This window comes from Vigna unguiculata, chromosome 2 (genome assembly GCF_004118075.2).
Source record: "Vigna unguiculata cultivar IT97K-499-35 chromosome 2, ASM411807v1, whole genome shotgun sequence".
Classification (NCBI taxonomy): domain Eukaryota; kingdom Viridiplantae; phylum Streptophyta; class Magnoliopsida; order Fabales; family Fabaceae; genus Vigna; species Vigna unguiculata.
Window position 1 is genome coordinate 2,298,653 of NC_040280.1, and position 27,419 is coordinate 2,326,071.

The following is a 27,419-nucleotide window of genomic DNA, read 5'->3' on the forward strand; positions in this document are numbered from 1 at the left end:
TGGATTATAAATTTTAGAATACAAATGTATTTTAGGACGTAAAATCTCAAATACAAAATAAAAAATATATTTTGAATACACTCTGTATCTTTTAATAGGATAAGCCTTTGAAAAAGACAAACTTAGAGGAGCACTGATTAAAGGAAGGGTTTGTGGCTTGAATGGAGTCCATGAAAGAAATTACACTTACAGAAAGAAAAAACTATTGCAGAGAATGGAGCTCCGTTTACAAACTTGGGAAAGAGGTGTTTAGGAAGAAGATTAAGATAAAAGAAAGGGAAGGAAAAAAAATAAAAGCAAACCGATCATTTTACCATCCCATGAACATGTAAATAAAAATTATGGGATGGGGTGTGTGAGAAGCTAGAAAATCTTATTTTAAGAGTGATAGTGTTTTAGATAATGAGATATTACTATTATTTTAATAATAAAAAGTTTATATTTAAATAGAAATTTTATAAAAGAATCTCATTATCTTAAAACACTCTATTTCTCTAGAAAATCTTTTTTAGGAGCTCTCTCCCTTCTCTCTATCATATCTCACCATATATTCATCTGTTTACGATTAGAGACTACTATAGAGATCCTTGCAACGTACTCTCTGATTCTATCTTATTAGTTTCCTCCATAGAGTAAATTGATTTTCTACCCTTATCTCCATCAATCCTTATTAGAGATACTTGTGATGAGTGATGAGTTGCATGTGAATTCTGATCTTTCTTTGTGAGTCTTACTGATCAGTAGTTCTGTTTCTATGCCTTGATCATGTCTGTATTGTTTATAGGTTAAAAGGGAGTTTTCGTTGTTTTAGAGTCAAGATTGAATTACCAGGTAAGGGAAGCTAATAATATTTTGTTTATGTAATGTGCTTGATGAATTTTGTGTCAGTTGTTTAGATTGATTGTGAATTTGCTTGTGATAAAGGTTGTGTAGGAAATTGATGTTAGTTTTGAATTTGATTTTTATGTTGAATCTATAAATTAATAAAGTGTTTGAATTTCAGTGCAATTTGTGATTTTTGTTTGTGGCGTGAATAAGTATTTGTGAAATTCTCAAGTAAACAATGCATCTGGGCTCTGAAATGCATTATTTTACAGGTTTAGAATTTGCACAATTATGTAGAATTATGATATGCAGAATTATGCAAACTTGTTGGGTGAGTAGGATTTGCAAGGCAAGCTACAAAACCATGGGACTCCTAATTCACGAGTCGTTGATGAGCAGGAGCTTGCTAGGTGAGTTATGGATCAAGGATTTCCTGTTTTAAGTGTTGTTGGATGAGTCCCACTCGTTGGACAAATTATGGGTGAATTAATTTTTTGGAGTCACAATGATAAACTCGTTGGGTGAGCTATGTCTCGTTGGTAGAGAGTATAAATCTGATAGTCAATGGTAATTGAAATATTTATATATTTATATATGCATCTACAAGTGTGGTATGAGAAATTGTTTCTAGAATTTCAAGGGAAGTTTTAAGCAATGGTAATTTAGTGTATATAATGACATAAGGATTCATTATTAATTGGTATTATTTTTCTAATAACTACTCACATTCAAGTAAAGTTGAATAAGTTATGTAATGAAGAGAAGAAGGAGGTCATAGCCATTGGACTCAATCAAGTCTTAGGCATGAAGGAGATTTACCTTGCAAGCGGTTGGATAATAACCCATTAAGGTCAAACTCTATCGAGTTTGGGAACCACACACAGGTGCAAGCCGCCAAGAGATCTATTCCATTGCATGTATCCAGATAATAGAGTCAATGTCATTTGTTGTTATGATACAATCAGTTAATAATGTAATTTGATTGTTGTATGAAGTTTGTGACACGATTATTATTTACCAAAATAGCTTTTTTCATATTAGCTTACTTTGTGATGATTGTGTTATTGTGTTTGTTTACTTCCTAGACGATGATCACTTAATTGTGTGAGCAAAGTGTACTAATATTTTTATATCAATCTTTCCATTATCTATTTTGATCTATCATATATAATATTTTATTCAGTAGTTTAAAACACAATGAGATATGCTTGATAGAATTTATATTTATATATAAAAGAATTTATATATAAAGAGGAGGATTTTTCTTTTTTGATGTCCATTTCAATTTTATTTTTTTATTCAAGAATACAAATGTAAAAAGTTATTACTTCAATTATGGACACTTTCATTTAAACTTCAATTATTAAGTTTAATTGAATAATTCATCATAAAAATACCAATCCTTTTCATTCATCTAAGTAAAAATATTAATTAACAAACTAAGACTAAATATATTCAGATAAATACATATACTTTAAAAAAAAAAAACTCAAGTATAATTTATAAATGAAAATTCAAAAAATTCTCAAACTATGTTAGTGAAGTTGGTCCCTAAAAAGACAGTTAAATGTAAAGTGTCTAGGTCCCAGGAGAGACCAACCTCAGGCTTTCTTTTGTCATGCTTAAAAATTGGATTCTTCGTCATTAAAGAAAAAAGAAAACAGAAATCGGATTCTTCAAATAAGAAAAACCCTCTTACAATTTTGGTATGATAGTCGAGAATCAGATACCAACAATCTCTGCTATCTTCCCTAAGAATGAACTCTGATAATAAAGCATGAGATAAGGTGCTTGATCAGTTGATAGAGGCCACAATATTATGTGTTAGCACTGATGATCAACCTTGTATATCACATTGATGGGGAACGCAGAATGCCAAACATCAGAAATGCTTTCTACAGTACAAAAAGATCTTTCTTCAAGATTCTTCGGTATCTGCGAAGATGTGCATGCATCAGTGCTACACAGTACATCTATCTAAACATTGTAATGTGCCAATCAGAAATTTTTTGAGCTCTTCATGAGAACCATCCTTATAAATGTCGCCGCATAGAAATTGTATGTATAATACAAGAAGAAATTATGTTCCGCCATGTCAACTATCTAGTTCGAAGATCTACAGTTTTGGATGCAATGTGAGTCTGAGTGTCTCACAGCAACGGATTCAGTGACTACTTTTTTCCAGAAAAAGTTAGGTAAACTTGTTCGTTGTTCAGAATCCACATTGTAAACCTGAGAGGTAAACCAATCATCTCCGCTTACGCAAAAACCTGAAATATTCAAGTTACTCAAAATTCCTCTTCAGCAAAATAGAAAGTTTAACAGACAAATCAAGCATTATAACGTGCTTGAACCCAAAAATAGGACTATATATTTTACTGAAGAGTATGACATCAAGGTAAAAAGTGTCCATGATTGTGTCGCAGTCCAAAGCCACGGCATGACTGTCCTATCTACAATCACTCACAATTTCAAGGAACAATCCATGCAAAGCAATCAATACGGCTATGCCTGAATTTAAAATGTTATGATAGAAAAACACAACAGAAAAAGTTCAACCTGTTTTTAAGCAATGGCGATGAGCGCTTGTACTAAAGCAAAACTTCAAAGTACCTGCTCTTCTCAATAACTGTAAAATCCATGAATAAATAAAGGTGCAATAGATTAAGACGTCTAAAGAATTCGTTAATTCTGTAAAATTTCTCAGCATATAAACAAACATTTTATATTGCATTTAAGTTTTTCCTATATGCGTTTTAAAGTCACTTACTTGAGGTGTAATTACTAAAAACACGTAAACATGCACACATCGTCATAGTTTTAAAGCTTATTCGGACAAATTCTTCCATAAACATCTCCAAGAAAAGAAAATTGAAAAAAAAATCCTATAAACTAAAACTAACTTATACAGGAATTAAAAACTAGGCTTCAAAAAGGCTAACATAAGACCATTTTTTGCAAATTAGTTAATGTATAAACTAATTTTATCTTATAAAGAAGTTATTTTATTTTCCCTTATTATTTTCTTAACCTGTAAGTGTTCTAACAAACCCTTAATGTAATGATCATTAACATTACAGTGTTCATACCTTCATCCACAAGTTTAAGAAGCAGAATATGAAACGCGCATTAAATACCATTTCTGAGATCAGCTAATCAATAGAAAATCGGCGTGTTGGAATTTTACAGCAATGCTCTTTGATGACAACTTCCCACAATTTTTTTATATGATTCTCCCCTTTCAACACCACGTAGATCTGAAGGATATGTGATGTATCAGATTCGTTTTGTTTTAATTGTCAAATGATGCTTTATTCATAAAGCACAAAAAAGGATTTGTTAACAAAATGGAAAAAATCTAATCTTGTTTCTCTATTTCTTCACAAAATCCTTAAAACTTGAAACAAAAGAGAAGTATCAACATAGAAACTAAATATGAACATATAAAACAAACCAAACACAATCCTAACCCAGGAAATTAATATTTTATACACATTACCGAGCAATCCTAGCTCAAGCAACATGAAATCCATAAACATCACAGGGCCAAGTTTCATATATTTTAGCAATCATAAAAGGTGACTTTTTCAAAACCTTTAAAAAAGCAGGGAAATATTATTACAGAAAAGGAAATTCCAAAAGGATAAGATTATCGTTCAATGCAGAGAAACAAAAAGTAAGCAGTTAGCTCAAGAAGGTCAAACTTAAAAAAACGCAAGCTGCGCAACCTCTATATCAGAAGGAACTCAGCCAAACACTTATAGGCCAATAAGAAAACCATGTCTCATCCATTAGTAACGGGAGAAATCGGTCATCATCACTGATGGTAGCTGCCTAACAAAAAATAGTAATTTGAAAACTGTTTCCAAACTAGTCTTATACAACACATAAGGGGAAATATCTGTTGATTGTAGTTTGACAAATCTTCAACATGTTATTGGTGTTAATTCTATATCATTTGTCATTGAAGTTGTGACTTCAGAAGAAATATTAAGTTCCTGAATGAGCTAGATCAAGAAGGAATTCTAGTTGTGCCAAACAGTAATATCTCTAACTTTATATTCAAGAAGACATCCTGGTTAAATTCACATCTCATTCTAAAGAAACTATCATCATGTGTATGCTCAGTGTCTCTACTGCCTCTGATACTGGCTCAATCTTGACAAAATCAGTGATTTAGCTTACAGAACTCCTGGAACTACCCTATGAAGGGTCCTTATCTCCTAAAGAACCAATCTGAGAAAGCTGTGATTTTGTTATTCATGTAATCCAAATAATACTAAGTTGTGACATGGTAAATTTCTTCAAATGGGTTCCCAACAAGAAATGGATAATCTTATTTTACACCAGTCTATGATCCAAAACTGTAATAATGTGCTAGTGTTTTACATTGAATCCACATGCAGATGCCGGCATAATGCAGAAGAGTCGTAATTGGACAGCATGATCATAAAAGTGTTACTTAAAACAGTAAATTTAAAAAATGCCAATAAAAAAGGTCAACAACCGACAATCCCAAATATAAAGGGCAGCTTTCAGGTAACCCAGTGTCCAAAGACTATAAATATGAATTTCCAAAAACAACGAACAACTCTTGAAAACAAACGAGAGCTTCCCATACCACTGGAAGGTTCCCAAACTTCAGAATCCCAACCAATGTAAAAAACAGGACAGATTATCCCTAAACTCCAAAAAACTGGTAACACATGTAAAGAATGATGTGCCTATAGGTCTCTCCAGCGTATTAAGGTAGACAACATGTGAGAACAAAAAAGAATCAAACATGCATCACCAAATCTCTGCCTATATCTAGACTAGTTTCAGCATTTAGTTTCTAAATGGAATGGAAATCACAATGCTTTAAAATGGCAAGGAGTGGGTTCAACAATGTTGGAGATCTCATATTGACTATTTAAGTGAAGATAAAGCTCATCTTATTAAACTGATTTTGGGATGTTAAAGTAGACTTAAAGTTGTAAGATGACACCTCGATGTATGTTGTAACTTTCAAAATTGTTGTTTGGAGTATTAGGTTGCAGTGTAACTTAGCCTCTTTAAAACACAATTTCGTTTTCGCTCAGCAAAATTTTGCAGATGATTTTGGAAGTCAATGCTTTGAAATGCGATCAGCAAATGCACTAATTTCAAACCTTGCTCTCGTTCGAGAGTGCATTTGCTAAACCGTTTGTGGTCCACTAAGCTGATTGACATATGTGTGACTTGGGTATAAATAGCCCTAAGTTGATTTCTTCTCATTTGGCAAAGAAAGAAGCCAAGAACTGAGAGAAAAAGGTTTCTTTACCACCAGGGCACAGGGGTCACAAGACTCTTCATTCCATCACCTTCCCTTGCTTCTCCATCACCTCTTTTCTTCCTCCTCTTCATGTTCTAACGATCATTTTTCCTTTTAAGGTGAGTGGTTCTCCTATTTCCGTCTTTTCACTTATTTGAGGTGTGAAATGTGACCCAGTAGAAATAAAGGATCATGGGTAACGAAACTTCTACCCTAAAACCATTTTCTAAAGATATATGTTGTCTTCAAACCTTCCTTACGAGTTATTTCTAAAATCTCTATTTTTCTTAAATCTAGTTCTTTCATACAGAGATCTTTTGAGCATAATATGTTTTGAGAGTTGTTGAAAGTTATCATTCTGTTTAATTTGAAACATAGTTCCTAGTAAGCCAAAGTTTTAAGAGTGGTTTATGTTTCACGAGTAGTTTGAGAAAAAAAAAGGCAGGATTTTAGTTTTTGAGTTCAACATTAGATCAAGAGAATTTTTTTAGAGACAAGCACACCTTACAATTTCATGTATTCCATTTTAGTTATGTATTTAGAATTAAGATATGATTTGTTTAAAACTTTTGAAAATCAGGTTATGAAATTTATGATAAAAGTTATTTATTTTAGTTTTCTTAAGCACTCTAAGTTTATCTCACCTAGCATTATGTATTCCAGATAAACAGGTTCAGAAACAGATAGTACGGTTTAATGGGTTTATCAAGAAGTTTTGGATTCAACCTTCATAGTTGCATAGTTTATCATCTAGTTTATCGTTCAGGTAATAGATATGATTGTAAACCTTGTGCCTCAGTTCCTGAAGAAGTGAAAGTTGTAATGATGAAAGTTGTGGCAGAGGCTAAGGATGTTTCAAAAAAGAAAAAAGACAAAATACAATTGATGAGTTTGATGATGAGCATATTGAAGAGGTGGATACAAATCAAAGTAGCAGTAGTATGATGTTCAAAAATAAAGGAAAGGAAAAATTCAGTCAAGGTGTTCAATCTACTTTAAATCAGTTGCACAAGAAAGGGGATAAAGAAAAAGTTGATGCTCAAGTGGCTGAATTTTTTTACACAAGTGCCATTCCATTCAATGTTATTAGAAATCCTGCTTTTGCAAAAATGTGTGAAATGATTGGAAGATATGGAATTGGCTACAAACCTCCATCATATCATGATATTAGAGAAAAAAATTTGAAACAAGTAGTGCAAAAAACCGATGTAATCCTTGAAGAGTTTAAGGAGGAGTGGAAAAGATCCGGTTGCACAATCATGTCGGATGGGTGGATTGATAAGAAAAGACGTTCAATTTGTAACTTTCTAGTGAATAGTCCTAAAGGGACTGTGTTTCTTTATTCATTGGATACATTAGATATCTCAAAAACTGCAGATAAAGTGTTTAAGATGTTGGATGATGTAGTGGAATTTGTTGGAGAGGAGAATGTGGTTCAAGTGGTTACCGATAATGCTGCAAATTTGTGGAGTTATTGATGAAAAAACGGGAGCACTTGTAGACTCCATGTGTTGCCCATTGCATTGATTTGATCTTTGAAGATTTTGAGAAACATTAAGGTCCATCAAACTACTATCAAGAAGGGAAGAATCACTAACTACATTTATGGTAGAGAAATGCTAATTAGCATGCTAAAGAAGTTCACCAAAGGTAGAGACTTAATAAGGCCAGGTATGACTAGATTTGCCACATCTTATTTAACTCTTACATGTCTCCATGAATTGAAAGCATCGTTAATGAGCTTCTCTAACTCTGATGAGTGGAAATCAAGCAAATTTGGAACTTCAATAAAAGGGATTAAAATTGAGCATGTGGTATTAGATAGCCGATTCAGGAAGAATGTAACCACTTGTCTCAAAGTTGCTGCCCCTTTGATGGTGGTCCTTCAACTAGTGGATTCAGATGTAAAACCGACAATGGGTTTCATTTAGGAAGAAATGGATTCTACAAAAGAGAAGATCAAATTTAATTTTAATAATATTAAGAAAAGGTGATATTTATATACCTTATCTCTTTTAAATTGTCATTCTTTATTTTGTGTAATTATTTCTAACATTGCATGATTGCATCATTGTAGTTATGAACCAGTTTGTAACATAATTGATAAGAGATGGAATAATCAGCTTCATAGACCTTTGCATGCAGCTGCATATTACCTTCACCCTCACATGCACTATGAACCTAATTTAGAAATGATGATGTTGAGGTAAAGGAAGAGTTGTATGAATGCATGAAAAGATTGGTCAAGGATGTTGCAGAAAGGAAAAAAATTAATTTGCAGCTTATAGAGTTTCATTTTGCAAAAGGACTTTTCTCAATGGAAAATGCAAAAGATTGTAGGAATATTATGCTTCGTGGAGAATGGAGGACATGTTTGGAGATGGAACTCCAGAGTTGAAGCTAACTTGCAGTTCTTCTGGGTTTGAGCGTAATTGGAGTTCATTTGAAATGGTAAGTCAACTTTATTAAGTTATTATTTGGCCTTTAAACTTTCATGATTGTTTATAGGTGCACACAAAAAGAAGAAACCGTTTGCATCAGAAAAAGATGAATGACTTGGTTTATCTCATGTACAACTTGAAGCTCAAAAGTAAACAAATTAGGAAAACAGTTGGTCCCATTTGATGATATTGAGTCTGATGATGAATGGATAACGAAAGATGGAGATAATGTTGGGATTGAGCTAGTTCAAGGTGAAGGTGACGAGGGAAATGTTGACATAGTTGGGCCAAGTTCAGTTGATGCTACTTTAGAAGCATTTGATCTTGATAATATAGTTTTTGATGCCAATATTGATGATGCACACTTATCATCTAAGGAAGAGCCTGATGGTGATGGAGAAGATGATGAAGAAGATGATGATGTTGGAGATGATATAATTAGATGATTGGAGCCAAAAATTTGAAGTTATTTATGTTGTCATTTGTATTAACTTATGTATTTGGTGTACTTTGAACTTATATAACTATGGCATGTGTGTTGAACTAAGTTATTTTAGAATTTTTGAACTATTGTTTACTTTATGCATTAATTGTGGTGATGAAATTTTGAATTTGTATGGTATTATATACAACTTTTCAGATGAAGTAGACTCTTACGAGTCTACGAGTCGAGTCTGCAAGTTGAGTCTACGAAGCTCTCACGAGTCTACATAGACTCTCGAGTTTGATAACCTTGGTCATGCTTTGGGCTTTGATAACCTTGTTGCTTGTAAGAACCAAATGCGGAAAATCATCTCTCATTGATGATTCCAAAACTTTGGTTTCTGATAATTGGTTGAGATCTACATTGACTAAACATATGACCAAATTATAGTATATAAGTTTATGCAAACTTCAGCTAACAAGCCGACTTTGATGTTGAGTTAGGCTTAAAGTTCACTTTTTAAGATGATATCAAAGTCTATTCTAGTAAGACTTGGTGTACATATTGTGTAACCCACTCTCGGACCACCCATAAATATTTACTCAAACACTTGAGATGCTCAGTCATCTGCATGACAAAATGTATTGGAGATCTCACATGAACTAGAGTTATGGCTAATTATAGTATATAAGTAGATGTAAACCTCATTTTACAAACTAGTTTTATAAGGTTGAATCAAGCTTAAATTCACTTTCTAGGAATAACCATGCCTAAGAGCAGTTGTAATGGCTTGGGTGCAAAAGCCCCATTTACCTAGGGGTGAGTAACGATCAGGTTGGACCAGATTAGGGCCCAACACACCAATCCAGCCCAATCCGAATGTGTCACATAAGAAACCGAATCCCACCACTTAATAGTTCGGGTTGTACGGATTCGAGGTAGTTTCGGTTTCGGTTATCTGTGGATGGATATGAGTTAACCGAATCTTGGGTTTGTTTCTCCAAGAGAGTTTCAAAGGATTTGTTTCCCAAGCAGTTGGAGAAACAAAGTTGTTTGCCAATCTCTTGTTGTTTCTTTGGCCCTCATGTCATCCACCTTGCACTTTGACTATTCAAAATCATATGTCCAATTGCATCTTCCATTCTTGTTCCTTCCTATGTCTTTTTCTCCCTGTTTCTTCATCTGGAACTTCATCAAGTTCTGATTTTTAGGGGTTTCTTACTTTCTTTCATTCTCTCAATAAGTGTTTCTATCATAGAAATTTGACACTTTTCAGGGACTAGTTTTAGGGTCCAACGTTCTTGTCCTCATCGATGTTGTTGATGTTCATATTTTAAGGGTGAAGGGAGAGAAAGACACAAAAATGATGTTAATGTTTTCTCCAATGCCCAAACCAACCATGCGATGATCGCGATACAATTTCTCCATATTTTTTTTTCCATTTGGCTTGTGTTTTGTGATATTCCAGTATTTTCTATCTCATTTTCATGCATAAGAGCAGGTGTGAGGATTGCACATGGATGGTGGGGGTGGTTGAACGAGAGAATTGGGTTGGAAAAGTAAATCCAGGGATTGTTCTTTCACAATCTTCATAACAAATTAAATAATATGCACGAGTCGGGTCAAATATTCGTGAATATTTTTACTCAGATTTGTATCCGACCAATTAAACCCATTTTACCCATTTTAATTTATCCGTTTAAGCTGTATCCGGGTAAAACTGACCCGTTGCTTATTTTCTTCTTTGGTTTGGGCAGGTGCGGTCGGATCCACATATTTTGTTCACCCCTACCTATATTCATTAGCCGCTTAGACACCCCATAGTTTGGAAAATTACATCTATTTTCTTGTCTATCTACAATTATGTCTTTAGGGTAGTCTTGTCAATTAAACAAACATATTTTTCATACCTACATGTTATGTCACATTTTTGTTTAGTACATTAATATTTGGGGTCTTAGTCAAGTCTATTCAACCTTACGTTAGATGACCTTTTTCACATAACCAAATATTTTTAATGAGAAATCATTTTTTATGTTTACTCCATCTTACAAGGTTTCTCAACTAAGGTTAACAAATAAGTTAGTCCTTTGATTAAAATTATGCATTACTAATGCATATATACATACATACAAACACTCGCACACACACATATGTATATATGTGTGTGTGTGTCCCAATTCCAATATTCTCTAACCTTATTGGGAACAGATCTATAATTCTAAGTCAAAATAAAAAAGATCAAACTTTAGGCCTTCATTGGCTTAGGTGCTCTCCTACTCGAATCATAACCAATGGGCACTACCCGAACCACAAACTATCACAACTTCCCCATACCCTGGTTAAATTTTCTTTTCAGCAACTTTTATGGAATATTGCACACACATTCAACCTATACTATTTATTGTTTCCTAGTATCGGCATCATGGGCAATATTCTAAATCAAAATTTGAATATCATTTAAGTTTAGATCTGAATTGGTCCTCTAAGATGATAATTGCAGGGAGCACAGCAGGAGAAAAAGGTAGTATGCATGAACGAAATTGAATTAACTCAATTTTTAAATGGAGCAAATACCCAGCAATAATATTCCAGTAAAACAAAGTAATAACACCTGCCATCAGTTAGCACACTCTTTCTTTTCAATGCATTAAAAGATTGGTATCATTGAAGTGCTTCATAACTCAATTGATACATACTGACAGATCAGACACTGAAGCAGATGAAAGACACTAAACATTTCAAATTGCAAAACACTTAAAAGAATCAAGAGAATAAAATTTGAAAAGAGAAAACAATGGCTAGAATTAACATTCCACTATTGCAGTTTAAATGGAGTGCATGAAACTGATTTTAATATAAAGAGAGCAATCTTATGTAATAATTACAAAGGATGAGAACAGACAAACTAACCAAGTCAGAAACAAGGACCTAAACTTGGAAGCAAATGTTCTTGGGATACATTGTCAGGAAAAATTATAATATACACAGTCCTGCCAAAATCCTCCACAAGTTTTCAAAACTTTCCTCAGGGGTAGTTGTCCGTATGTTCTACACAAGTGAATCTAACTTCAAACCACAATGTGTAACCTCGATGGTTGATCCACAAGCATCAACACTGAAAGGTAGCATGACAATCATCATTCAGTACTGCAACTGAGAACTAAGAAATAATATTTTTCTTCAGAATAAAAATTGACCAAAAACTTAGAAAAAGAATAGTACATATATAATGACCTAATTTCTTATCATGAAAGAAACTGAGTCCACGAATAGGCCGGTATAATGATCATTAATTCAAAATAATTTCCCTCTTAACGTAAACAATATGTAAACATTCCAAACAAGCTACAAATATGAATCCATTGGCCAATCCTTACCCACCAATTGTACAGATGAATTTTACAATATTTCTATCAGCATCAGGTAGGCCTCCAAAAATTAAGTGCAGGTATATCTGGTCTACAGGACAACATCTGAGGAACACCATGTCCTGAAGAAGGAATTAATGATCTTGATGCATAAATGTAGTTTATTAACAATTGGAAGCTCAAAAGGGGAAACCAAGAAAACAGTGAGGAAATGCAAAATAACAAAATTACCTGTGATAGGATGAGTAGGTATGTTGCCAGGATTTGCATGCTGAAAACCTACGTTGTTTATTGGTGGTCTTTCTAGTGGTGGCCGAAAAAAACCTGTCATTATCATCATTAAAATAGCATTTATAACATTCAGTTGTATCTCACAGCACAGAAATACTAAAAATAGATGGATGCAAGCCTTCGTGAAAAGCCAAAGATAATGACAAACATTCAAGAATAGGAAATACAAACTAACTAAACAGCAAAAAAGCATCAATAATATTTTACTTTAATAATCAGTTGGATTTAGTAAGCTGAATATACCTTCCTGCCCAAAGGGAGGAGCAGGACATGAAGGATTTCTCCCAATCCATAGACCCTGCTGATTATTTGTTATAAATTCACTTGATGGCATCCTCCATTGCTCATTAGCACCAAATTGCCTCTGGGCATCTGGAACTGATGGCAATGAGAAGGGGGGCTGGAAAGAATGTGGAAGGTGCTGGGGAATTGTAGGTTTTGGATATGAGTACTGATTGGATGAATTTTCGGGTAGGGCAGGATGCACGTGTCTTGGAGCAAATGGTGGGTTAGCTGGCTGAAATTGCATATTAGGTTGCGGGCCTTGAGAATTTAGATACATATCATTTTGTCCATATTCTAACTGCCTTGGAGGGTTAAAACCAGAGGGTTCTTGAGAGTTGCAGCCTGCCATTGGAGGAAAGCAAGCAGATGGCTGTTGTAATATTTCATTCTTGACAACTGAGCTATTGTGACTTCCAGGTAAAGAATTTCCAGCCACTTGACCTATTTGGTTGCCCTGTAGGGAGGACAACTCCATTTGTCAAAACCATCAAAGCAAACAAATCCAAAACAAACCAGTGATATTTGAAAGCCAAAACATCTTACATTGGTTGAGCCACTAAAATCATGAGGTACACTCTGCTGAAACCCTGACAATGGTGATGACTGATGCGATAACTGAGGTGGCACTATTGTCTGGGAGAAAAGTGGAGGCTGAACAGGCTCAGATGATTGAGGAACCAGTGAAGGTGGAGGGCTTGGGGGTGGCAAAGGAGGAGGTGGAGGTGAGGAAGGCAAAGGTGGTGGAGAAGGGGGTGAATCTAATGGCAAAGGAGGAGAGCCCTCAAGAATATCATCAGGTATCTCAGCAGAAATCTTTGAAGCTGGAACTAAAATCCTTTCTGAGCCCTGATGTTGAGAATCCTTTTCAGAAGGACTGTTCAGTAATAAAGGTCTTTCCTCCTTGAGGTGACCTGAAACATCTTCCATTTCCAGCTCACCATCCACATCCTCCAAGACACAATGGCGCTTGTCACTAGGGGTAACAGTAGAAGTTTCTGAATCCCCAAAAATGCGGATGGCATCTGCTGGAGATGCATTACTTGGAAAATCATTGTCCTCATCTTCTTCAAACACACAAGAAGATAAAAAGCCAGGCAGCTTAAATGTATTACTGGTACACATCCAAATATAAAAGAAGAATTAGAATTAGAAAGCTTTACCAATAGAATATAAAACAACTAATGACAGCTGCATTTCATAAATCGAAGAAAATCCAGATATTATTAATTGCAAGTCGAGTGATATAAAATAGGAAACTGCAAATAGAAACAAAAATGAAATATGTTCCATCAATTTCCTGTTTCCATAATGGTAATTAGAGTGGTATGGTGCGTAAATATAAATAAGAGAAGAATTTTGATTGGTTAGTTGGGCGCCTATTGTTAGCCAGGATTTTATAATGGTAAGCTGCAAGATAGCTGCTACTAATTAAAGCAGGGTGGCAGTACATTTTAGACAGTGAAATTATAATGAAGTGCAGTTCACAGTTTCTAGGATCTGTTATTCTTCTCTCTCCTTCTTGTCTTCTACTTCCCACCTAAATCATTCCTCTAGCACTGGGGTCTAGTTATGCTGTCCACTGCAACAAGACCAGGATCTTTCTGCTACATTTACAATCAACATGTAATTCAAGAATCTACAGTTAGTTTTAAGTCAGAGTAGGTCAGAAGAGAAAATCCTGCAAGATTGTTTATTCAAAACAATTTTGACAAAATGCAATTTGAAATACAGATTAATCACACTAGTTTCAACCCACTTGTTTCTTTTTATTATACTGTAAAGCTCATTGATATACAATATGTCCAAATGGATATATTCCATTTTGTGCTGCATCTGTTTTCTTGCTTTAAGGATCTAACATTTACAATAGCTTCTTGCTTTAAGATAGACCAATAGTCTAGAAATAACAAGTGACTCTTACAAAGAAAACAATACAGAATAATGAGATTCGATACAAAACATGAACTTCCAAGCTAATAAGATCAATGAAATAAAAACATCCACACCTTCCATACTCATCAACAAACATGCCCTCCAATTCTCTAATTGGGTCATCCAGAGAACGTTCAGCACGAGAAGGACGCCTAAATGAACAACTAATTGTCATATCATCCATGTAACGACGAAGAACTGATTCAGGAAATATTTTCCTCTCAAGCCACAGCTTTAAAACCTGCATTCCACACACACAAATGTAAAAACAAACAAATTAATATCCCTCGTGTACACAGTATACCCACTTACCAAAAACTGGCACAAAAACATTCCTATAAAAAACCACCCTTGACTGTATCCTAATAAAGAAACTTGTAATCAAGTAATAGATAATCCTACAAAATATCCTCAAATTATGGTGTCTAACCCCGGTATGTGTATGACACATTTCTCTTTTGCGAACAATTGAGGTAGGGTAGGTATGAGAACATTCTTTTATTCTCTCTATCACTAAAATTAGTCCAAAGTATCAATTGCTAAAAGTTGTTTTGTGGGCACAAGTGAGTACAATAATAATGTCTTTTTCCTCTTGCATTGCTTTCCCTATGTGCAAGAAATTGTGGTACCTTCCCACTTATTAGGAAATTTTGGTGGTGATCCTTAGAGCCATTTCTTCTTGTTGGAGATCCCACATTGACCAATGATAAAGCAAATACTTTACAAGTTGATTTTATAGGATTGAATTAAGCTTAAAGTTCACTTCTCATATGATAATATCATACATATTTAAAAAACCTATCCTAGTGAGATTGATTGTTTTTTTGGTCTATCATGTCACCGCTATTGAATTGCTATCAGACTACTCAGAAATATCTAGTCTTATGCTCGATATGAATATGCCTTAGCATCAAGGGTGTGTGTTGGAGATCTCACATTGACCAGTGATACGGTAAATTTACAGTATATAAGTGGATGCAAACCTCACCTCAAAAACCAGTTTTGTAGGGTTCAGTTTGATTGAAAGTCCACTTCTTAAGACTTCTAAAGATCTGGTGACTAAAAAGAGCTCTATGCATCTAGATAATGGCCTTCCTAAAGCCAAGGTCAAGGATCCTATTTTTGTAGGGGTTCATTGATTCTTCTAACTATGCAAATTTCTTCATCTTGATGCACCCTTTATCAGCCAAGGATATCTCACATTTGTAGTAAAGGAGTTGTCAAAATAAATGAGTTTCTCAAAGAAATTGGGTTAAAACTTAAACTAACTCTAAAATTAGTTTATAAGGTGAGAGTTGTCAAAGCTTCATAAGCTTTACCTAAGCCATATCTTTCTAGTTGATGAGTACATGGATATAGAAGAAAAGGAGTGAGGACATTTTGGAAGAATCACAAACATGACTAGAAATCTTGCTGCTCACAAAAACTAGTCTTTATATTCTTACTTTTGTATTTCTTGGACTCTTGAGCCTTGAGGCTTGTTTGAGTTGTTTGTAATTGTAGAATAGGACTTTTAATTGGGCTTTGATTGATCACATAGATACCTTATGGACCATAATTGCCCACATCAATGGAAGGTCTAACATAGTATCCAAGTGATGTATCATGAAAGCAAAGAAACATGGAAAGCAAAAACACAATGCGGCATGGGAAGCATGACATAAAGCACAATCGTAGAATAGGATTTCTAATTGGGTTTAAATTGAGCACATAAATTGTGAACCTTAATTGCCAACATCAATTGAAAGTCCAACAATGTATCCAATGATGCATCATGTAGGCAAAGGAACCTTGAAAGCACAAACACAAAAGCATATGAAGCATGGCATCAAGCACGCCAATTATGGATGATTTTGGATCATATTTTTAACACTCAAACCAAACAACGAAACATGTGCAAGTGGTGCCAAAGGAGAACATTCTAGGACTTTTATGCACCAAGGTAGCACATGTGTAGAGCACATTAGCTTAGGAATATTCTAGACCTTTTCATAGGCAAGCGCTATTCTTATGTAAGGCACCCTTGCATCATCGATTTATAGATTTCAATAAAATAAGATTCTTTTCAGAATTGCGAGAAAATTAAGAAATTTCTTGAGTGGGCAATGTTTTCTCTTAAGTAGTCTTCCCTTGAGTTCAAGTGGTGATTCTTCCTCTCACTTATCTTAAGTCATCTCAAGTAGTGTCATTCTCCATTTCTTTGATTTCATTTAATTTGCTTAATTATTTACATTCCATTCTTGTTCTTAAGTCAATGATTCAACACTTGAAGAGATATGGGTTCCATACCCATCTTTTAATTTAGTCAAAACTTGAACAAGCAAAGTTACGCTCATCATTGGTTTCTATGCTTACTATACTTGATTCCGAAATTGAATTCAAAATCATAATTACCTTGGATTTAATGGATTGTATGAGAGGTGCCACCTAGTGGAAGATCCCACTTCAAGGGATGTGGCAAATGAATCTGTTTTCCACATATGGTCCGAATCGTCCTAATTTTGATAAGGAAATACCCAATTTTCTAAATTGGGTATAGGAACATGGATGGGTATGTATATAGTCACCTTGTCTTGTCCCAAAACTCCAACCCGTCCTCATTTTAAATTACTAAAACACATGTTTATTAGGTAACCTAAAAAACTTAAATTAACTTTTCTTTGGTCTTTAGTTTTGTAATTTAGGCACACATTTGATCATTTTTACACTTTTTTATAATTATTTGACCAATATCCGATTGATATTAGATACTCTAACTTGAGATTCATGCAACTATAACTTCTTTTTTGATAATTGACATTGGAGAAAGGAAAATGTGTATATCCTTTTGAAATTGAATCCTTTATAATATCATGTTTTTCTTATTTTGATTTTTATTTTTTTGCAAAAAATTATTTAATTAATATTTGCAACAGTAAGAGAGCAAGTTTAGGTATATTCGTTACCCGATAAGAATAGGACAAATTTCATACATGTTGGGTATGGAATGTGAATACAATTCTTATTCAAGGATGGGAATGGAAAACTGAAACCCACAATTGTCCCGTTGCCATCCCTACCCACTTCCATACACATTTTTGGGGTTCCATCACTAGTTGACCTGGGACTAAACACCACCTTCGAGGCTACAATTAAAGCGGTTCCCAAAGAAACCACAAATAAGACAAGTTAGGGGAACTACCTTGTCATGAATAAGAGGTGGCTTCATAATAATTTACCTTGACAATGTCATGAATAAGGATCAACTCTTCCTTAGCTTTGATCTGAATCATTTAGATCAGCAGACACCAAGCTTAATTATAGAACTTTCCATCAACAAATGGATGGCAATAAAGAAGTCATCAACACAAACGGAAGCCATACAGACTACAAAATATTTGCATGAGGAATGCAAAGTTATCCCCACATTATCATAAGAGGTGGCTTCATAATAATTTACCTTGACAATGTCATGAATAAGGATCAACTCTTCCTTAGCTTTGATCTGAATCATTTAGATCAGCAGACACCAAGCTTAATTATAGAACTTCTTTCCATCAACAAATGGATGGCAATAAAGAAGTCATCAACACAAACGGAAGCCATACAGACTACAAAATATTTGCATGAGGAATGCAAAGTTATCCCCACATTATCATGGCCCCTATTGGATCATCCAAGAATTGGAAAGATCCATGAAATCTGGAGCTACCTGATCAAACTAGAATTCATCCAGTTTTGCACATGTGTAGGTAGAAAAGAGTGCTAGCAATATCAACAGTGGCCCAGCCATGCACCAGCTTTAACAAGGAGTCCAAGTTGTAATCTATCTCTGCCAGCAATGTGTTAGATATCAAGTAGGGATCAATAAATGTCTTTATAAAATGGGAACACCTTCCTCCTCGTGAGAACTGAGAACAGTTTGCTGATATTCACTACAGTTCTCCTTCATTTCCCCTGCAGAACAAGTTGAGAGCTTTGGGAGGAAATATTGATGGTGGGCCTGTGATCAAGCTGGTTTATGTCAGGAAGAAGGGGGATAGGCCTACAAGGGGGATACAGGTAATCCTTATGATGTCTGAGAACTTTTGGAAAATTAGAAAGGCTGTGAGAAGTGGGTCCAAATCTCTTCAATTCCCAAGATTATTGTATAAATTTCTTAGGAAAATCTTACTCTGTTATTCTCTAATAAATTAAATTCTCACTGTTTTGACACCAGTTCTATCACTTTTCTTCAATTTACTGAGCATATCAAACACTAGGTAGTAGGTAGTGTTTGGTAGAGCTGTCAAAATGAGTTGGAACCCGCGAGCCAACCCGGTTCACCACGGGTTCGAGTCGGGTTGGGTTGAAATCTTTTTATAAATTTCAATACGGATTGATTTTTGACCCGGCTCACTTAGGTTGAACCCGTGGTGAGCCGGGTTGGCTCACCAACCGCAAATAAAAGGTCACACAAGTGTTTTTTGTTAAGTTGAACTTTGCACTTGGCTCATGTTAGGTTATTTTTTTAGCCAACACATAGATAATTTATATTTTTGTGATTTTGATTTGTATTTGGATTGTATTAAAGTTTATTTAGATTTTAATTAGAATTATAATTTAGTTTTGACTGAAAAAAAAAATAAATTATTTTTTTAGTTAAGTGAGTTAGTGAACCAACCCGTTTAACCCATCAACCCGTGGTGGGTCAGGTCGGGTTCGAATTTTTTTGGCTCACTAATAAGTGAACCGGGTTGGGTTGGCTCACTAAATGATCAACTCGTGGTGGGTCGAGCCGGGTCGGACCGGGCTACCCATTTTGATTGCTCTAGTGTTTGGCTGAGTCATTTTAGGCTTCTCTTTTCCTTAGAAGGAGAAGCTAGGCAAATAAAAAGGATGTCCAAAACAGTATTTTTTTAATGAAAATAATAAAGATATATAAGCTTTTAAAAGAAATAGAAAATATTAGAAACTTTTGCCCTCTCCCTCTTTATTCCAATTTTTCAGGTCTACAGTCACGCTACACTGAAAATTTGACTTAAAAGTAACTTCCAAGCTTAAAAGTTACAAAAATACCAAACTACAAAATTAAATTTAAAGCTTTTATTTATAAATTTAACTTTAAGTAGTTTATAAGTGATTAAAAATAGTCTGGCAAGACAGATCGTAATAGTACTTATGGCTTACCTCGAGCATTTGTAGCTGTTTCAAGGCAATTCACATTATTCATATACAGATACAGATATATTAAGTGTGGACATTGCATTCTTGATTTTAATGTTCTGTTTTGAAGTATAATCATATTCCTTTTCATACTGGCTTTTTTTTCATCTCAAATAAAATTTATGTTCGCAGACAAAATGCTTACCTTGAGACATTGACGACGATTTTCAGAAGCACTGGCCCCAGGGGGAGCAGCAGCACTAAGAAGGCGTGGCAACCCTCCTTGAACTGTAGGGATGTATGAGGCTCCTGCAATGCCTGAAAAGTATATCTATGATTACAGTTCAAAGTTATCATTAAAGACACTACCCGAGACTTGCAAATTTGTAGGTAACAGAGAAAAGGGAGATGCAGACACAGCCATAATAAATGCAACTAAACAGTGTACTTTGAAGTACATACTCCCACCTTTTTGATTATGCGAGCACTGGGTGATGGAATCAACAAGAAAAAACAAATCCACTTTACGATGAAAACTAGTTTCACTTTCCAGCTTTCGGATAAGAAGTTCAACAACCTGAACATAAACTTCAAGATAAGTCCACTACAAGTAAAATAGCAATCAGATTGATGCCAAAATTGGCACTTCAATTTTCTTCACATGTCTATTTTGATATGTATTTGACATTGATTCTTTTGGATACTTCACCAATACATACAACGAAGTATCCAAGCCTAAAAACTAATTTATGAAAATCAAAAACTAAATGAGACATATGAACATGTATAATATAGAAAGATGAAAGCATTGTCTATTGTATTGATAAATCAATAATGAAAATTGTTCTCATTATGGATGGTGTCCAGAAAGAATGAGATTGATAGTGTTATTATATTTTTAATAATAGGAAATAACTTAGATGAGAATGATTGACATATTTTTGTGATATTATTGTTCTTAAGATTTGTAGAATTTCAATCATATATCTATTATTATGTTTTATGAATTTTCATACATACCAAGATATGTATCTTATATGTTATGTATCTTGTATATTTTTAGCATATTATATCATATAATCATTTAAGATACATAATGTATCCAATATGCATATTGTATATGCGCATAATAGGAAAAAAGTAGTTGTACAAGCCTTACATTGTTAAAAGAAATATATATTCACATCACAATTCTTAAAATGTACAAAAATCTGCATTGCCATATTCTACAAGTACAAATTGAACACAGAAACACACAAGAAACATAACAGTTTAATTTTAAACACACACACAATCACATCATCATCATCATAATAATAATAATGCAATGCTCAAAAAACACTTCATTTTTCAAAAACTGGGTTAGCTTTCTATATTAGCTGAGATTACCCATTCACCTATGTGACAATACTGACTTATGGTATACCAACGGGTAAAAAAGCACTCCAACAGAGCTAGCAATAACTAATGTTGAGACAGTATCTTTGAACACTAAAAGCAATCTTATACTCATACTTGATGTCGATGATAAGGAATAAAGTTTTTATCTGATTAATTGCTTTAGAAATAGAAAGGATATGAAAAAGCATACCTCATTGGCAATGCCATACTTAGCACAATCAATAGCTAAACGTGTTGCACGCCCAATACTTTCCTTAGTTCTAGACAAAGTCTCTATCATTCCTTCAAAGGCATCACGAGCAATAGCGGCATCAGTACCACCACTTAGAGATCCCCTTACATCCTTTTGCACTGGACTAACTCTTTTCTCCTCATTTTCTACAGCACCAAGTTCATTTAGAGAAATGGATTGATAGCCATTAGTTGATGGAGAAGCCAAAGTTGGGTTTTCAAGAACTCCCTGCCAATCAGCCTGTTCAATATTACTTGAGGCAGACAAAAATGGTTGAATTGTAGAGGGGCTTGGTGTTCCCCCTTGAGTATAGTAAATGGAAAGAGGATGACATTGAGCTTGAGCTACTTGTCTCCGTTTCGCCTGTGCAGCTGCAATAAGATTCTTCATACTCTTAGCAGTTTCTGGAGTCCTAGAAACAAAATATAGATTACTTTTTTCTTCCATGCCCACCTCAACGCTATAATAATATAAATAAAGTGGAAATAAAAAAAAAAAAAGAATAAATATAGAAAAAATAGAAAATTAAAAAAAAAAGTGTACCTGTCAACAGGAAAAGCATCAAATTCCTTTAAATTTTCAGTTGTAACAGGAACTTCAACTGCCTGTGATAATGCCTTTGGAGTAGTTTTAGAAGTTTCAGCTGAAGATGCAGGCTTCTTTTTATGAGTAGTGATCTGACTCGGTGAAGAGCTGATGCTATTTAAATTCTTTGAAAACCCGTTATCAACTTTCTTATGTGTAGAATTACTGGAAACTTGAAGCATACGTTTGGAAGATTTATTTTGCTCAGCATTTGACTTTGTTGTATGAAGAGAACGAGGTGAATTTACAGGAGAGATGGACCTCAATTTATCCACCACCTTGGGAGGATGTTGCTTTGAACCTAATCTCCAAGGACTATGAGGTAATTGAACAGTAGCTTCATCAGTCTCTTTTTGAGGATGCCCAATAGACAAATTGTCATTATGTAATTCAGAAGTGGATTCTTTAAAATGGATATCATCAAGTGCACTAAGGTTTTTGGTAGCCAGCTGAGTAACATCAGTGTTTTCTAGCAGTGTATCACTGCTCTTCATAACCTCTGAAACAAAAGAAGTTGATTTAATATCTTTAGCAGCTCCTCCATGAACAGGAGTCTTGGGTTCATCATCATCATCATCATCAGAAACGCAAACAGCTCTTCGTCTCCTCTTTACTTGCTTAATTGCAACATTATTTGTGTCACCTTTCGAACCAAGAGAACTTATCTCTGTATGTCCACCAGATGAAACACTAGCAGAATCAGGCATAGCTTGCGGGACTTGGGTACGATGTTTTGTCTCAGGCAGTAATTCACCAACAGAATCATCAGAACCTACAATGCTGATCTGACCCCTTGATGGCAAACCTTTTTCTGATTTCAAACGTGATGTAGACCTTTTCAGCTCTATTTGTTTGAATTCTTTGTCAGGAGAGCTAGGCAAAACACTATTTCCATCTTCCGAGAGAGACTTTGAAGTCTTGTTGTCTTTGTTATCCATAAACTTCAACTTCTTGGTAGCATGTGAGGTTTCATTTGTTCCCAAATTACGTTTTCCATGAACTTGGGTTTTGTTATGCTTAAGAGGTTTTTTTCTCTCGGCCTCAGAACATTCAAAGCTCTCTTGTAACTCTTTTTTAACCTTAAGACTTGTTTTAACTTTCAGCAAGTTCTTATTTTTACTTCCACCGTTAATATCAGTGTCTGATTTTGGAGCATCTAGAGAATCTGACCTAACAGAAAATGAATCTTTCCCCTTTTTTTTATCTTTCGATTTCTCTCCAGACCTGGAAAAACCAGCATAACCTGCACAACTTTCATCTTTCAAAACTGCTCTACTAATTTCACCACTTCTTTTCCTATCATCTGCAATCTTGCTTCTTCTTGAGCCACTAACAATCTTTCTTGAGTTGTTCCCATTTGTAGAAACACTCTGTACATAATCAGCTTGCTTTAAGTCATTAACATTGCACACATTCTCAATATCAGAGTCTTCAACTTTACGACATGATTGTTTGTCCAGGCCAGATTTGCTACTGTGGTTATTCAGTTCTTCACCAATTAATGGTTTACTTTCAATCACAGGAGACAACACTGGAGACGAACCGTCAATTGGATGACCAGATAGAGAAGGTTTTGCATCTTGGCTACCACTTTCTTCACATTTCTGTGTACATTGCTCCAAATTTGAGCCAACATCTCCCACATATGTGTCAGTTTTTTCTACATTGAGTACCACAGCATCTGTGGCATCCTTTGGGTGAGCCAATACCCCAACAACAGGAGTTCCCGAACCTATATGTGAATCATCAGTGTCCTCTTTCAAACCACTAGCTTTCTGTTTCTCTAACTCCTCAAATGCTGCACAGATTTCCTTCACGGCTTTGGTGAAATACTTTGTCTTTCCTTGACACCGAGCAGACAACTTAGTTTTAGTCTCATTGGTGAATACCTGAATATCCGCAGGGGCAACAAAAGCTCTACAAAAGAAAAGGCACAATGTAAGAAGATAAAAGCAAGACTATCAGTCTAATTAAACAACAAACAGTAATGTAAAATAAGTAGCATAATAGATATCATAAAAACAAATTACTCAGGTATTTGGAAAAAAACAAATTACTTGACCTTGTATATACACAACTACTGTCCTATTTGTGTGCTTAAGACTTAAGCAAGGGAGGGTTGCCATGTTTTTCAAATGAGTCACATTTGCTGTTGACAGAAAATAACTCAAAAAGGAAATAGAAGATGGAAAAATAAGTGCTCTTAAATTAAAACAGTAATTTAATTTAAAATATAAAATAAAAGCTAGTGCTGCCCACACTTGCACATAGTAGCATATCAAAACAAGTCTAAAGCATCAAAATTAAAAGTTAAAGTTGAGTTGTGTTGAAGATCTCACACTGAGTAGAGATTTTCCCAAACTAGTGCATGTAAGTGAGGAGCAACCCTCATCTCATGAGCTAAATTTTGGGGTTCAATTAGGCTCAAACCCAAACTCTGAAAGTTATTGAGATTGAAGCTCTTGATTCTATTATATATATATGCTATATGCCTTGTTTCTTCTACCGTCTCACCCTGCCCAACTAACCTAATTAGCACACACCTAACTACTAATAGTATCCATCAATTTCTTTCCTCCTCTCTTACAAGATGCTACTGCTTGGAACAACTCTTTGGGGACATGTCTACTGAACAAATAATATATTTTGATACGGGTAGGAGTATGGGCTAAATTTTTTTTAATGATCACAAGCATCCTTTTGTAGATTGTGATTATCATCTACTGATATGGTCATGCATTAATGAGAAATGATAAATGTCTTTTCACAAGCATTGTGCATATATGGAAAATATATAGTTTTCTAATGAACTTGTGTTAACATATCTAGGCCATAGAAAATCTAGGGTGTTCTAGTTTTCTAGTGTGGCAGAATTGTGTATTTGGGCTTCATCCAGCAATAATCATAACCAAAAGGGATTAGAATAGACAGCCACTTGACAAACTGTGAGCCAAAAAGTGTCAGGATGTTAGTTCCAAACTCCAGTAGTCATTTGTATTACTTTTCCAGCTCTGAACAACATTACTGTCCACTAACATTTATTATTACTCCTGTGCTAATACATATGATAACCATTTTTCTCTTTTTCATCATTACGGAGAGCCTGAGTGCAACATTTGGAATTAGCTCTATGTGACCCAGAGACCACAAGTTCGGATCATGGAATCAGGTAAGGTTGCCTCTACTATAGACCAACATAGTGGACCTGCCCTATGTGAGTGGGAGGCTTCATGACATCAGTCTGGCCTTTCTATTAATATGCCAACGTTCATTCAATTACTTGACAACCTAGCCATTATCAGCGACTGAAGAGTTTATGAACATCCACTAAATAACTTCACAACCTATCTGTTCACACGTTGTTAATGTAATGTTTAAAATTGCTAAAATTGTGGACTACATTGCATGATGTGGCTGCAATGCCTCAGCTACGGTGGTAGCCACAACAGCTTTAGGGGCTATTGCGAACCACATTGGCCACAATGGGCCGCAACTACACTTTAAAACCATGTGGTAAACTATAATGCTTGAATTAAAATAAGAGACTCACATTTCTTTGGTCCCAAAAAATTGAACAAAATACTTCTTTGGATCAGGGGGTTTATCCCAATCTTCAGGCCTGCTTATCTGAAGATACAGAATAAACAAAATCAGTAACCTCGGCATTAACTAATAAGCGAAAATTCAACATCAACGGCAAGTTAGTTAACAATTTAACAATACAGAAAAATCACCAAAAACAGAGAGATGAAGCATAATCATAACACTCCTACAAATTATATAACGAGAAAACAAAAATCAGAGATCAATCGAAGTACCAAGAAAATGAAAAGCACGTGCACCCACTCAAAGAAAAGAAAATCCCTACCAAGAATGCAAAAACCCCTCAAACGAAAAATTTCTCGAAACTACACCCATCCGTGCGGAATCGAATAACAGAGATTTGAAAAATATACAAAAAATTCGAAAAAGAAAATCCGCAAAATAAAGTTCGATAATCGACAGCGCACCATGGCAGGCCAATACGGGAATCCCTTAACCTTAGCGAGCACAAGATCGCCCAACCTCAAGTGACCATTGGCCTTCGCCTTGTTCGCTCCGCGTCGGCGCGGCGGAGGCATTAGGGCGTTGATGCCACGGAGCGCAAACCGAACGATCAGAAAACCCTAGAAAAATCCGACGGAACCGCCGCGAGAATCTCCGCCGCAGAATCTCCGGCTATAGCAGCGGCGCACACGGAGAGGCCGCCGGCATTGACAATGGCGGCGAGATAAATAGGGAAAGAATCTGAGACTTGTTGAAGAGATGCAGAGAGAGAGAGAGAACGGCGAATTGGTTCCAAAGAGTGTCGTTGCTTTGGAAGGAAGGAGTATAGTATTTGGAAGCAAATGGGAAGGTTTTTATGATCCTTCTTCTCTTTTGTTTTTGTGCCACTTTCTCTTTCTCTCTCTATTTTTCAATCCGAACGTTGCTTTTCAATTTTGACCCTTTGTGTTGCACTTGCATAGCATTGCATGATATGTATGAATCTCAACCCAACCCATGAATGCAACTATTTATTATTTAATTTGCTATTCTTCGTCACAACAATTACAAAAATATAGAATTTCCATACAATATAAGAGTTTAGTTTTAATGTAGAATTGTTAATTTTTTTGGCCTAACCTACTACTATTGTCCACCCCTGTATTAGGGTTTCAACAAATATTTTAAAAATAACTATTTTTTTTAAGCAATGATTAATACCATAAAAGATGTATTCTCTTTTCAATATAAAAAAAAATTATTGTTTATTGATTTAGCTCAAAGTAGTTACACCATTAATTAATAGATGATAAAATTTCTCTTACCAATGCCAAATGTAATTACTAAAGATAATAAATAATTTAAGGAGAATTTACACAATAAATGATTAGTTATTTATTCATTTTTGCTAACAAAATGGAGGTGGTGATGAAGTACTTGTATCACCATTTGATTGAGACCAATTTCTTTTAGATAAAACAATATCATTTTTCAGGAGAGGCAATTTTCTTGAGCTAAATAGAATTATTGTGATAGCAAGAGTCTCTCTACAAGAGTTTAACCTAATTTTCTTGACAAAATTCAACTTCAACAACTTAAATCGAAACATTCTATTACATGAGTGCCAATAATTTGAAATCACTTTAATATTATATATATATATATATATATATAAAAGTTGGTTTTTATT

The 27,419-nt window shown here is 34.8% G+C and overlaps 1 protein-coding gene across 14 annotated transcripts; it reads right to left on the reverse strand.

The window, feature by feature from the left end:
* Nucleotides 1-2,397: 2,397 nt before the first annotated feature.
* LOC114173946 (ENHANCER OF AG-4 protein 2-like) lies at nt 2,398-26,691 on the reverse strand. Of its 14 annotated transcripts, none has more exons than XR_003602637.1 (15): nt 26,215-26,691; nt 25,755-25,831; nt 22,163-24,121; nt 21,578-22,031; nt 20,455-20,563; nt 20,192-20,304; nt 14,937-15,103; nt 13,474-14,041; nt 12,887-13,384; nt 12,586-12,677; nt 12,364-12,496; nt 11,897-12,101; nt 3,963-4,082; nt 3,385-3,454; nt 2,398-3,095 (listed from the first exon to the last, which is right to left on the reverse strand). XR_003602637.1 is itself a non-coding variant. In XM_028058644.1 (12 exons), exons 1-11 carry the CDS (start codon nt 26,323-26,325, stop codon nt 12,406-12,408), a joined length of 4,218 nt encoding a protein of 1,405 aa, XP_027914445.1. In that variant the 5' UTR covers nt 26,326-26,691; the 3' UTR covers nt 11,817-12,101; nt 12,364-12,405. The 14 variants fall into 14 exon arrangements, 3 of the variants coding, with proteins under 3 accessions (XP_027914445.1, XP_027914444.1, XP_027914447.1); XR_003602635.1 differs by having other exon boundaries at nt 3,915-4,082; XR_003602644.1 differs by having other exon boundaries at nt 3,385-4,082; nt 26,245-26,691.
* Nucleotides 26,692-27,419: the final 728 nt, after the last annotated feature.

Bases quoted from the DNA above. Each gene is read 5' to 3' on its own strand.
- LOC114173946 (XM_028058643.1), bottom strand. From the start codon at position 26,325: ATGCCTCCGCCGCGCCGACGCGGAGCGAACAAGGCGAAGGCCAATGGT. The intron at 22,032-22,162 runs GTACACTTTTTT...TTTTGTTTCTAG, and splicing joins GATGCTTTTCCTGTTGACAG to GACTCCAGAAACTGCTAAGA. The intron at 13,385-13,473 runs GTAAGATGTTTT...TCCTCCCTACAG, and splicing joins ATTTTAGTGGCTCAACCAAT to GGCAACCAAATAGGTCAAGT.